The sequence below is a fragment of the Diaporthe amygdali genome (genome assembly GCF_026229845.1).
Source record: "Diaporthe amygdali strain CAA958 chromosome Unknown NODE_18_length_871485_cov_64_394520, whole genome shotgun sequence".
NCBI classification, from domain to species: Eukaryota; Fungi; Ascomycota; class Sordariomycetes; order Diaporthales; family Diaporthaceae; genus Diaporthe; species Diaporthe amygdali.
This window is the reverse complement of record NW_026517038.1, coordinates 755,548-769,154: the sequence shown is the minus strand read 5'-3', so window position 1 is coordinate 769,154 and position 13,607 is coordinate 755,548. Positions and strand designations below refer to the sequence as shown.

Here is a 13,607-nt window from a genome sequence, read left to right as displayed (position 1 = left end):
GAACAAATTCGAGTGCTCTACTCACATCAGATCGGCCACGACGTTTGTTTCAAAAACCAATAACTACTTTGGCGCAGGTGCCACATTTTGTCCTGGCCAGTCAAGAGGCTGAATCGTCTTCAGAAAGCAACGATGGTTCCTGAATCTGACATCAGCCGGCCGGATTGGCGAACTCCACTTGTGAAGCAACGGATGATTTGGCCCTCATCCAAAGTGCTGAGAAAGGAGCCCATCGTAACAGCTTGGTGGCTTGCACTGAATTTCGATCGACGCCAGGCTTCAATCGAAACTGGTTAGTTGATACTCGGGACGAGCTACTACGTAGGCCCACACTAAACAGCATCGTCTATCATGTTCCCGCTCAGCCTCTATTTCGAAAATGGTAGCAAACTCCGCAGCGAGGTCATCAGCTTCAAACTAAGCCTAGATCCGCCCAGCCGCCAAACAGAAACACTGTCCCAGACTCGGATATGTCTGACGAGTTCGAGAACACAATTGCAGGGAATGGGAAATAGTACCCCCAGGGCTGAGCTCCCGATGGATCCCCTACACAGGAGTTCCTGAAGGGGACCTATCCGTGGCAGCCTGGAGATGCATCCTAAGGCTCAACCAGTTGGAATTATACATGGTACGAGCGCCTCCGTATTTTGTTGTTTTAAAGAGGATCCCTCGCGGTGAATGACATGTCCGACAGGTCGGACAAGCACCCAGGACACTAAACTCACATTGTACCTCAACGTGATCGCCGGGGCCTAAAAGCGAGATTGAGGTCCGCCGTGACGTTAGACCCCGTCCAGCGCCGTCGACAGATACACATAGCAGTGGATCGGCTAGGGCGGACACTGCTCTACTGCATTCCCGCACTCCCTGTCTCGGAGCCGAAACAAAGATGCTGTTTGCGAACATGCGAGTGTGTGTAATGGTAGATATGGATATTGTGCTCATTAGGTTCAGCTGAAGCTATACACTCGGCTCAATGCAGTGTGACAGCCTTTGGATCTGCTGCATGCTAAGCCAAACCCTCAAGAGGCATTCTGCCGGGGCCCAGGCAATGGGCATTTCGGTGCCGGTGTGCAAGCCTTACCGTGAGTCTACGAGGTAGACTCATTGGGGCAGGAGGTGCAATGATCTGCACGGCAAGATATCATGGCTTACCAAGAGACCGGGAGACTCATTAACCCGCAAATTGGATATTGGCGCCGTCAGGCAGGATGGCTCTGGCATTTCGGGAAGTCTCCCCACAGATCCGATGGTGGGCGACGGCGTGAAACAATGTTATTGGACCCTTGACGCGTCCCTGCTGCTGTATCACGAAGACATTGCGAACGCGAACTGCTAACTGTTACGGGAATCGGCTCGCGGGCTTACGGCTTGTGGGGACTCTGTCAGGATACTTGCAAGGGTGATTTCCACGGTCCGATTGAGACGCAGCTCCGGCCAAGACAAGGGGGTCAAGTGGTCCCACAGAAGACTTCTCGAGGCTCTCGTGCAGAGCTACGTCTCGATGAGCATGTCTCTGGGAGCCGCCTCTCAAATGGCTGCACGCAGAAACGCAGCAGGGCTTGCTCACAAGTTCTGATCATGGCAGATGAGAGTCGGAGGGTTTTAGTGCTGATCAGGGGGATCAATTCTTAAGGTCTAGGAATGAATTGCCGAGCCTTCCTGTACACTAGGTATCGATCAGTCTTTCGCTCTCGGTCCCAAGGGCCACCACACGAAGAAACCCCTCCCTCGCACTCAAAACGCCCTGACTGCAGCTGACTGCAGCATCTCCTTGGCGCCATTGACCACTGACATTTCGACCTGGCCTCCTGTGCCTCGCATTAGCCGTTGTGCCTTGCATCGACATGCGCAAGTGGGCTTGACCACCCAGCAAAACGGACCTGACTGTTCGGAATTGTATCCGCTGAGATCTCAGGGTCTACAGGTTCCCCAGTTGAGCATGTTCTGGGCCTGCTACTGGGATAGTGGACCAGACCGGAGCTTTGAGGACCGGGGATGGCTGGCCGGGCCGTGGACGGGGATGGAGAGAAGGCCGGACACGGGCATGGCCGACTACGGGGTCCCGGTCGCAAGTATAGATCACCGAGTCTTCGCCCGGAGACCACAACCGGATGAGGCTCTTCGCACGAGAGCCACATCGTGGTATCAGCAGTCTTATACGTGGGCGGATCGCATATCGTCAAGGGTTCTCCTAGGGTATTGTGATGAGCTGCACACAGTACAGTGTGCGCCGGATCTTCCGAGCGTCGACTGCCCCGAGGGACGCGATTCATGACACGGCATCGAGACTGGGGATTCCAACTTGCAGTACCACGGACACCGGCTTGCTTTGAAGTCCGTGAGTCCATCAAAAAGCCTCGCGAACCCTCAATCCAGACTTAAATACGAGGAGCTACGACCGATGTTGTCTCCACCGGTTGTCAGTGTCAACTACGGCGGTTGTTCAACTGGCGGGCCATGACAAGATGGGAAGCTTTCTCATTTCGTTACACTTTGTCGAGCCCGCGTGAGTTCTTGCATGGTTCTTGCACGCGATGAATCTTTTGGAAACGATCGTGTCTCATGAATCGTGTCTCGGCTCGGTGATACCTGGCAATGTAGGCTTCCATCTCCCTAGATCACCTTGGCGCGGTCGAAGTAATTTCATACACTTCTGCGAGTCAACACTGAGTGCGTAGGCGAGAGCTAGCAAACGCGAATAGTCCAAGTACTATTTAGAGCAGGAAAGTTGTAGCCAAGTGCCGGCTGCCCAGCACGTGGTTACTATCCCCGGAGAATGAAACACCGGCTTGGGTCCGATGGTCTGCTTCGTCGACTTCTTGATGAACGTCATTGTAAGTCTGGCGGAGGCGACCTGTTTAAAAGGAATGGCAGGTTTTGGTTATTGATGAAAAGGCTTTACATCGTCAGCCATGTTCCGCCATGAATATGCCATCATAATGGGAATGCCTCACAATGGGAGCGTAGTGGATACGCATCTGTACATAACACAACTCCAAAGCCAAAGCTATCACGGATCATTGATCCTTCACGAAGATTCAATTGAAGGCGTGTTCTCACATATACACATGAATATCCGGATGTTTTCAAGGATATTGAGTAGGCCACCATCATTGAACGCGTCACTTGTAAAGAATTTCTCATTTTGTACATCCGAAGTCTTCAGTAGCAACTCTGTAGACTATGGTGATTGGCTTTGTCTTTTTCGAAACGAGCCGCAGTCCTCACTTGAACTGTGAGATGCATCCCGTGTGTAAATTTACGTGGCCAAGGATCAAGCTCACAGGCCGGTGATATTAAATGAAGACGAGCGCTTCTGCCACTCTTACTTGAATCTCAGGAAACTAATACTGAGTAAGATCTCTATCATTTTCCTTATGAGGGAAAAAACACAAAGAACGGTAACGCAAAGAAATGGCGAGCACTTGCGCCTCCAGAAAGCTCTTCATGCATGGCTCACGAGTTCAGCCGCCTTCTAGCAATTGGACCTCTGAGATGCCGTCACCATAAGAGACGATGTCAATCACTTTTGGAAGGAACAGTTATAAGACGAAAAGGAGATGGTATGGAAAGGGCGGGAAATGCAACTTGCATTTGATAGTTCCTCCGCCGACATATGTTTGGGCAGGATTGAAGTTGTGAAGAAGCTTGCAGTACGCACTTCAAAAGCATCGTTAAAGTAGTTTCCTGGGAAAACAGAAATGTCAGTCAGCCGCAAGAAACACCCAGTGATCACATACCTCATCCATTACTTGTCCGTTGCTATCAAGAGAATGGAGCAGAGGTGTTCAGAATATCAACACGTGATACATGGCGCTATACTTGGTCAAATGACAGTATCAAGCTCAAAAGTAGCTTCCGTGTAACACCCCAAATCATCAGTCCCGGTATCCTATCTTGGCTGAAGAACAACCCTGTAGCAGGATTTATCATTGTTTAACAAAGGGTTGCTTCTGTTGAGGTACGCTGACATCGTCGCTAGCCGGTGTCAAACAAAAAGCATATTACTATAGTCATGGCGCCGCAAGACGAGTCCGTCTGTTCGAAAATATATTCTCTATCGCAAAATATTTCTTTAGGTACTGGCTAGTCCCCGTCAATATCCCTTCTTGTCGTGTCGACCTTAATATCTCCGGCGTGACCGTTCGGCTTCCAATCTGGGCATTTAATATCACCCTACTTAGAACAGTCATTAGCATGTAGTGAGACTGAAAGAAGATAAAGGCACATCTTAACGCCTAACAATTTGGGATAGCTCATTTGAATTCAAATCACATGATTCAATTCTGAAATATACCTAGAGATCATCACGCTTCGGCACATCCTTCATCTCTCACTCGGCTCTTGCGCTATCAGTCCGGAGCGGCAGAAGTAAGACAGGAACTTGACGAAATCTTTTCGCGAAGTATCGACTATGAAACCACATTCTCTAAACCATACACGGCGCAGCCTCCAAGAATATTCGGCGGACATCGAGACTCGGGCCTTCAGAACATAACGAGCTCAACGTAAGTGTAAGCGCCCGCGGCTCATGCAAAATCCATTTGCACGAACAGCCCGACTTTGTACTGATCCCGCCGTCTATGACTACTGTGTCGTCCTGGATATTTCAGATGGTCCAGGACATCTACACGTCATCTCCAGGGTTTTCGAAGTTCCAGCATTTGCGAGCATGGCCAAGCCCTTGGGTCTGCCTCGGAAGCAGAACTTCGGGATGGCTTATTACGCAGGTAGTCTTGCTAAAATTCACGTTGCATTTCGAGTCTAAAAATTTCAGTCAGAGGCACTCACTTGTCTGTGGTGATCTCTAGAAAGGCATACGGAGAAAGCCAATTTGGCATCTCGGAAAATGAGCTGTTCTGTTTGCCACAATGTGCTTCTAGAGGTTCCGTTTCCATTGTCAACTCAACCTCGGTCTCGACAAGCCCCAGAAGAGCTCCCCAAATTCGCGCGGGCAATCTCTTGACAAATCGCAGGGGTCGATGATCGAAACTCGCGGGAATAGGGGTCACTGTGTCGTCTCAAAATGCAATGCTCTATTTCAATGTTGGTACAGACCAGCGGTCGTGCTTCACTTAATCCATCTAGTGTCATCATCCTTCTTGAAGAACCTGTGCAGCCTCCGCATCTTTATGTGTCCACGTCCATCTCGGTCTCTGCAGACACCTCATGCACGTCAACGAATTTCAGGATCTCGTCCTTCTTGATGATCTTCTCGTTCAGCACCGCGGTTGTACCCTTGGGGAACTTGTATGACTTCAGCTTCTGGCTCCTCTCGTTGGGCTTCACGTAGCCCCGGTGCAGTGTCGTCTTATCCGCCGTGATGACCGCAACATCAACATTGCTTCCTGATCCCAGGTCGTTAAAGATACCAGCCTGGATGGCCTGGCTGCACAGCTCCATAGCCTCCTCCTTGGTCAAGCTAGCTTTCCACGAGCTCTCAAAGACGCTCATGGCCGCCAGCGAGCCGGATCCCATGGTCACGTAGGGGAGCTTGTCGGTACTGCCGTGGGCGTGGACGGTGAACAGGTGGGTGCCAGTGGGGTCGACACCCGCCACAACGAGGTAGGCGCCGATGTAGCCTTGGTATCGGAAGAGATGTTGCTTCAGCATGGTCATGCAGGTCACGACACGCGGCTTGCGGCCGGTGGAGAGGGAGTGCAGCTCCAGGTTTGAGGAGATGATGGCGGTTGTGAACTCGGTATCTGCAGCGGTACCGGCACCGGCGCACCAGATCTGAGGGGCGATGTAGTGTAGCTTCTCGCAATTCTTGTCGGCTACGATGGGGCCCGAAGTGGCTCGGGTATCGGCTGCGATCTGTTTGTTGCTGGTTAGTCTCAACGTGGACGGTCGGGCAGGGTGTCGCAGAAGAGCAGCACGAGAGGCGAGCTCAGCGCGAAGTGAAAGCCACAGGTTGAACAAATGAAGGCAAAAGCACTCGAGAGCTCGAGCTGAGCGGTACATACCACCACACCCCCGTCAAATATGCATCCCACGATGGTGGTTCCTGTGCTGGTGGCCTTGGGCAGTGGAACGCCTCGCGCGTGCAGCGCCGCATTGCGGTTGTAGTTCGAGAAGTCGAAGCCCGGCATTATGGCGGCAGCTCGTGTCGGAGAAGGACTGGCTTTTGAAATGGATCACGAAAGCTGTAGGCTGATGGGAAGGTATCGCAGAGGTTCAGGAGCCAGGTATTGATGAAGGTCGTGGGACGGATGGAGGTGGCCGGGAAGCTGCTGCGTGATGGTCGGTCGTTTGGCAAGGCAAGGCAGAGGAGCTGATGGGCCGGATGACGAGGCTAAAAGCTGCCTTCCAGCTGCCTCCCAAGCGCAAGCGCCCCAGACTGCTATGCACTACACGCCCCCCTGTCACAAGAGAGCTGGGCCTCGTTGGCCCAAGCTTGGAGGGGGGGGGGGAGCTCTGAGCAACAGGCAGGGATCTTTTTTTGGGCAGGCAGCGTCGCGATCTTCAAGTCACGGTCAACCTCCTGCAACCAAACCACATTCATCTCTCTTTGTCTTCCTTTGCCTTGTCCATACCCGCTCCTCTCACTATCTTCCCACCTATTTTGCATGTGCAGCATATTGCCTTCCCAGCGTCTTCTGAAAGCCTACTCGCAATACTGCTGCGGCGGAGTTCTTGGTTGCCCATCTGCAATTCCATGCCCAGAACCTGAGTAGGGACTCGTTTGCCTGGATCCGTCGCGACGGCCAAACGGCACTCGGCAAGATGGACAACGGCGCAGATCTTGAAGTGATTCAGACCGAGGTAAGAGTTTCTCGCTTATAGTTTCCTTACAAACTCGCTGACCATAGCCCGATGTGCAATAGAGTCTCGGATTCCTCGCCATCGCTGGCGACGCGAAGGTCCAGTTGACGCCAGCATGGTCTCCACCGCCCGCTCCGACAGCATCCCTCCTCAGCGTAGCCTCTCGAAAGGGCCTCGTGGCTGCCGCTGGTCCAGATGCCGTATATATTTCGTCTACCGAGTCGGCGCGGAAGGCCTTCTCGGGCGAGAAGACTGGGGACACAGAATTTAGAGCCTTCGAACCCCAAGTCAAGATACCCATGTCCATGCGGATATCGCACCTCGCATTCACCCCAGACGAGCAATACCTCATACTTTCAGCCGAACAAGGCGGCGGACTGGCTGTCTATGAGACGCAGGCGCTGCTACAAGGATCTTCGCAGGCTGCCTTTGAGATCTCGACTAGTGGTGAGAGCATCAGAGCGCTGGTTCCGAATCCCATGCCCGAGCTGGCGGAATTCTGCGCCGTTGTGACAACGAATGGCAACCTTTTGATAGCCAACCTGAAGGAGAAATCGCTCGTCAGCGGTCCAAACGGCCCGGTCGTTCGGAACCAGGTGGCGTGCAGCGCATGGAGCACCAAGGGCAAACAGCTGGTCGCGGGACTGTCCGATGGCACCGTCGTCCAGATGACTCCTGACGGTGCCGAGAAAGCTCAGATTCCCAAACCAAGCGCGTTCGGGGACGTACACGTGTCGTCGATATCTTGGTTAGAGAACCATGTGTTCTTGGTCATCTACACCGAGAACTCGGGAGAACCTCCGGCCTCAGAGTACTGCATCATCACGCGGCGCGCGCCACCGGGCCAGTCACCCTCTTTCGAATCCCGGAAATTGGTCGACCCGGTTCTCCCTTTTGGGAACGAGAAAGCGCCGCACCACACCGTCCTGCGCCTGCGAGATTACCCGCCAAACATCCAAGACATACTCATTGTCGCATCCACGGCGCATGACGGGCTCGGTCTGCTCACCCGCGCCAAGGCACCTTTGGCCAGCGATGCACCTGCGGAGGCCATCACCAACGTCTTTACCACAACAGAATTCACCGATGACTCCAGGAGGGCTGAGGTGCCTTCAGATCCCACCGATTATTCTGCTACGTATCCCATCGGAGTCTCTTTGGATCTGTCTGGCAAGGAGAGTGTCTACAGGCCGATCCCACAAGACGAGGAGTACGAACAATCCCCTGGGCCCCTCCCTGCGCTGTGGGCACTCAACTACAGCGGTGTCTTGTCTGCTTGGTGGGTGGTGTACAATGACGCCATTCGAGAGGGCAAGACATATCCCGGCATGGCCGTGGCTGAAGGTCAGCCCGCCGAACATCCAGCAGCACCTGCCGCCAAGCCATCGGCGTTTGGATCGCAGGCAGCAAGCTCTCCTTTCGGCGGATCATCAGCGTTCGGTACCACTGCGCCTGCTCTGGCTCCATCGACTGGAGCGTCAAATCCTTTCGGAGGAGCGGCGACTGCTTCCTCGGCTCCCAAGTTCGGAGCGCCATCGTTTGGCGCACCAAGCGCACTTGGAGCTCAGCCAGGTGCTTCATCCTTTGGCCAGTCTGGCGGGCTAGGGCAAAAGGTTTCACCTTGGGCTACGGCCTCAGCCGGTGGAGCTGCGCCGTCTTTTGGCTCCCCGGGATTCTCTAGCACTGCGGCGCCGGCGGCCGGGACCTCTGCGGGTGGCAAGGTCTTTGGTAGTGCAGCCCCTGCCAACCCTTCAACGGGTGGCGGTTTTGCGTCATTCGCCAGCAAGGGTGGCTTTGGGTCTCTGGGCGGTGATAGCGGCAGCGGCAGCGGCAGTGGCAGTGGCAGCATCTTCTCCAAGCCCTCCTCGTCGCCGAGCCCGTTCTCTGCGAACGCAAGCGGACAGAGTGTTTTTGGAGGCGGTGGACAGAGCTCTTTTGGGAGTGGGCAAAGCGCTTTTGGGAGCGGTGGGCAGAGCGCTTTTGGGAGCGGATCAGGCACCTTCGGCTCCCGGGATACGTCAGGCAACAACAACACTATATTCCCTGCATCAAGCTCGACCCCGAAGGAGAGCTCTGGTCTCGCCTCAACGCCGTTCGTCCTCGGAACCACTTTCAAGGCAGATCCTGCCTCTGCCAACGACAATGAGAAGCCCAGTGGCAAAGGTGGATTTGGTCTTGGAGGTTTTGGCCTGTCACTGGACGATGCTGCTTCGAAGTCGGCTGATTCAAATAACGCGTCTAAAGACGAAGATATGGATGCGCAGACCACTCCGGTCGAGCAAGAGAAACCGAAGTCCATCTTCGGGCAGCCGCAGCCAAAACAAGAACCGAAATCCCTCTTTGGTGCGCAGTCCCAGGAATCGACAACACCAACGTCCACACCCGCGCCTTCGAAATTCTTCTCTACTGACTCCACGGCCTCCAAACCTAATCCGTTCTCTGGCCAAGCCAGCACGAGCAGTCCTTTTGGATCGGCATCTGCAAAACCTTCCATCTTCGGATCCAACAACGACGCAGGCAAGCCAACACAACCACACAACCCTTTTGCGTCGATGTCTGGCAGCAAACCCAACCCTTTCGCATCGGCGACTCAGAGCAAACCAAACCCCTTCGCGGTCAAGAGCGAGAAGGCAGAGACTCCAGAGGCCGCAGAAGATGCACCTCTGCCGCCAGAGTCAACAAGTAAGGCCGTCTACCCGTTTGGAGATTCCTCGTCTTCTTCTACAGCTTCCGCTAAATCTGCAGAAGGTACCAAGAAGGCTACCGACAAGGCCTCCCTTTCAGTCGAGGACGTTCCACTACCGCCTGGTTCCCCATCGAAAGCTAAGGAGACACCAAAGGATGGCGACGAATCCTCGTCGCCCCTGTCAGCACATGGGACTCCTGTTGTGGAGGAGGCCCCTCTGCCGCCCTTTCCCACGAAGCCCAAGCCTGAAGCTACATCGTCCTTGTTTGGTTCAAAACAAGCTCCAGCGGTCCCTGACGGCTCTGATAGTGCTGAGGCCAGTTCGCAGGAGGACGGAAGCCAAAGCGAGGATGAAGGAGACGCAGGCGAGGATGAGGATGAAGAAGGCGACGGTGGAAGCGAAGGCAGCGGTATCGATGTTGCGAAGGATCTCAGCCCCAACTCGACAGGTGCTGGCCAAGATCAGGGCACTACGCCTCAGAGCTCGTTTGGAGGGATGGGCGGAAGCACCTTCTCCATGGTCTCGAGGGCGGAAGCGCCACAGCAGCCGCGCTCTTCGCTATTTGGCGAAATCAATCGGAGTGCCCCGGTGTTTACGAAGCCTGCCCCACCCAGCCCGCGCTCCCCAAGCCCCGTTAGGGGAGCGATCCCACCGCGCATGTTCCCTGCTGATGGTTCGCGGTCAGTCAGTGCTCCTGGAATGGCGTCACAAATTTTGGGAGGCTCTCGGGCGCAAAGCTCGGGACACGGTGCCAAGACGATCAGCACAAGGCTGCAGCCGCAAGAAGACCCCAATGTTGCGTTACAGAGGCAGGCACAGCAGAAGCAGGCCGAGCAAGACGTACAGAGCTTGGAGGATGACGAGTTCGAACACGTACAAAACTTGCTCGACAGCGAGGTTCAGCCGTCGCTGGACATCGGCGAGTTCAACGCCTTCAACAGCGTCGCAGCAGACGTCCACGCCTCTACAGTAGCTGCTCAGGTAGAAGCCTTGTACCGTGACATCAATGGTATGCTGGTGACCTTGGGCCTGAATGCCCGAGCGCTCAAGGGTTTTATCAGGGGTCATGAGGAGCTTCACGGCGAGAAGACCAAGGACAATCTCGCCAACCCTGATGACTGGGTACTCTGCGAAGCCGAAGACCTCAGCCGTATTCTCGATGACAAGCTGGCTCCCGAGTTGGAAGAGGGCCGTCTCCAAGACGTTGACGACACCTGGGACATGTGCCAGGGTCTTGTTCGGGAGATGCCTAAGCTCCGCGCGAAACACCAAGATGTCAAGCGCGTCCTCGACAGCGTTCTGGATCCCGACCACGCCGCAGCCCAACGGTCCATGCCCCTGAACGCCGAGCAGGCTGCGCAACAGACGGAGCTCCGCCAGTCTTACGCCAAGATGATCAGGCTCATGACCGATGCTGAGGGCGCGTTGACCATGCTTAAGACGAAACTCGCCTCGCTGGGCGGTTCTTCTGGCAAGTCTGCCGCCGTGCCAACGGTTGATGCCGTCATGCGCACTATCACAAAGATGACCTCGGCGGCCGAGAAGCGCAGCGGCGATCTCGATGTGCTGGAGAGCCAGATGCGCAAGATGCGATTCAGCAACTCGGTCGGGCCTCCTAGTCGTGAAGGCTCTCCATTCATGACGCCACCATCCAACAAGAGGCACTCGCTCCTCATGAGCTCGTCGTCGACTCAGTTCACCCCGTCACCGCGCAAGAGCCTGATGAACTCGGTCGAATCGCTCAACGGCAGTGTGCGGGCCACCCCCGGGCCGTCGCCGCGGAAGAAGATCAGTGGGTTCACAGACGAGGACAAGGATGTGATCAGGGGCAAGATGCAGAAGCGGCAGGCTGTGCTGGATCGCCTGCGGAGCAAGTTGATGGAGAATGGACCGAAGATGTCGAGGCACGGGGGTGGGAGTTGAGTGCGGACTTAGTCGACAGGCGTAAGTCGTCATTCGCGGCACACTTTGGCATCAAAGCTGTATGATCGTGCCAGGAAATAGTGCCATAGCACCTACGGGTGAGGAGTTACTGCGGTTCACTGCATGAGATACTGGATGATGGGATGAGGTAGATTAGGATGGCTAAGCCCCTATTCTAGGTAAATGACCGGCATACAAGATGAAGGGCCAGCAGACTCTTAGACTGCTCGCAAGCTGTGACGACTGCAGCCTGGTGGTATTCAAGGAGATCTTTGTATTACATATCTAGAGCTTGACGACTGCTAATCATCTAATCAGTCAATATGGACACCTTCGGTGTAAGCGCAACCCAACCCCCTTACTGCTCACCACCATTCATGCTGTGGACGAACAAGCTTGCCATACTTGATGCGCATGAGGAGCTTTTCGTAGTGTCTACATCATTCCAGTTCGCCCTGCGCTACCACATGTAATGCGACTGGAAAGCTTGAGACGTGGTATTGCTACAAGAGGAGACAGCAACGCCCGCCTTCACTAACGTTGCTCTTAGAAATTGCTCCAAGCTCGTTCAAAGCAGCGGTCACGACTACAAATAAGGTCTCTAAACTTAGCACTTGCCCTTCAAGGTACAATGTGTATTCTAAAACGCTCCAGTGCAGATAATGCAAGCCAAACACCCACGTCATTAGACTACTAGCAGAAGCAGCCCGCAGCGACCAGCCCTAGACTTGGATGGGCCCGGTTTATCTGAGAGAGCTGATTCAACTCGACTCTTGGGGAACCAAGACGGTGCTGCCCTCGACCTCACCATTCTTGTCCTTGTCACCGTAGAACTTGTCCAGATCCGAAACCACCTGCCGGCCGTGCCATTTCTTCATGATCTTATGCCCGTCCAGCCGCAACCCATACTGGTACCAATGCGGCATGGAGGCGAGGGCCGTAAGCCCATTGGCAAATGCGGGTGCGATGATCTGACCGCTCTTGCCGCTCAGCACTTGTCTCACGATGGCCTCGGCAACGGTCTCGGGCTCGAGCGTCGGCATCAGGAAAGGCGCTCCGTTGCTGTACCCATCGAAGAGAGGCGTGCGCGTATATCCCTGGTTTACAACGACAGTGCGGACCTTGCGTGCCCTGTAGCGAGTGGCAAGCTCGGCGGCCAGGCCCTCGTGGAATGCGAGGGCGGCATGCTTTGAGGCAGCGTAATCAACCATGTTCGGAACTGTACAGTTTGCTTAGCTATGTATGTTCGACGAGGATGCCTACAAGCAAATGTCACAAACTCACCCGCACACCATGCTGCAATTGAGGCCACAGTCACAACCATGCCGTGGTTATTCTCGATCAGACTCGGGAGAAATTCCTTGATCATCCAATAATGCGCCAGGGAGTTCACATCGAACGTGAAGCGGATGTCTTTCTCAGAAGAGTCGAGGATAGTTTTACCACGGGCCACGCCAGCGTTGTTGATCAACACGGTGGGATAGCCGACTTTGGAACGGATTTCCTTGGCCACAGCGGCGATCTCCTTGGGCGACGTGATGTCGCACTTGAAGTAGTGGACATTGGAAGCTACCGGAAATTGTCAGCATTGAGGCTCTAGTCTGAATTGTTGAACAAGGGAAAGACTTGCGCGCTTCGAAGGTCAGGGGCTGTATATCCAGCACAACGACCTTGATGCCCTTCTCGCTCAGGAACTTGACCACGTGCCCTCCGATGCCCCCAGACCCGCCGGTGATCAGTACAATCTCCCTCCCTCGCCAGTCGTACTGGTCATCTTGCCAGTTGTTTACTACCTTCGTGGAGTACCAGCTGCTCAGCCGGCGTATGAGCCCCAAGTAGAAGAGGAGCTTGACACGCGAGAAGGCCTTCTGGTGAAGGATGGAATAGTTCTCGCCCTTCTTGGTAAACCTCGCGAGCAGGAGGAGAGGCAGCGTGAAGGCGGGGTTGAAAGCCGTGTTGCCAAGGATGCGCACCACCGTGTCTGCCTTGAAGCCCTCGCGGGGCAAGAGGCCGTTGTGCATCGGCATGTTGGGCCGATGGGTTGCTTCTAGTTTGCTTCACAGACGCGGGATTTCGAAGACTTAGAAGAGAGGCAAGGAAACTGATACCATCACGGAGGTAACAGGTTGTACATGAACGAAGAGACGAGACACCGGGTGGAGCTGAAACGGGATGCCTCGGTGTTTCTGGATGATGGGGGAGCTGCATCCATGGCGGTCGTCGTCCACC

The 13,607-nt window shown here is 54.7% G+C and overlaps 3 protein-coding genes across 3 annotated transcripts; 1 reads left to right on the top strand and 2 right to left on the bottom strand.

Annotated features, from left to right (window-relative positions):
- Positions 1-5,133: 5,133 nt before the first annotated feature.
- On the bottom strand, positions 5,134-6,095 carry J7T55_004169 (proteasome subunit beta type 7 precursor; the record flags this gene model as incomplete). Its single annotated transcript, XM_053144853.1, has 2 exons — positions 5,134-5,820; positions 5,970-6,095. The coding sequence occupies 2 exons, from the start codon at positions 6,093-6,095 to the stop codon at positions 5,134-5,136; spliced, it is 813 nt and encodes a 270-aa protein (XP_052992669.1).
- A 634-nt stretch (positions 6,096-6,729) lies between these two features.
- On the top strand, positions 6,730-11,378 carry J7T55_004168 (uncharacterized protein; the record flags this gene model as incomplete). Its single annotated transcript, XM_053144852.1, has 2 exons — positions 6,730-6,768; positions 6,831-11,378. 2 exons carry the CDS (start codon positions 6,730-6,732, stop codon positions 11,376-11,378), a joined length of 4,587 nt encoding a protein of 1,528 aa, XP_052992668.1.
- Positions 11,379-12,139: 761 nt separating this feature from the next.
- J7T55_004167 (uncharacterized protein) lies at positions 12,140-13,405 on the bottom strand (the record flags this gene model as incomplete). Its single annotated transcript, XM_053144851.1, has 3 exons — positions 12,140-12,597; positions 12,663-12,947; positions 12,994-13,405. 3 exons carry the CDS (start codon positions 13,403-13,405, stop codon positions 12,140-12,142), a joined length of 1,155 nt encoding a protein of 384 aa, XP_052992667.1.
- Positions 13,406-13,607: the final 202 nt, after the last annotated feature.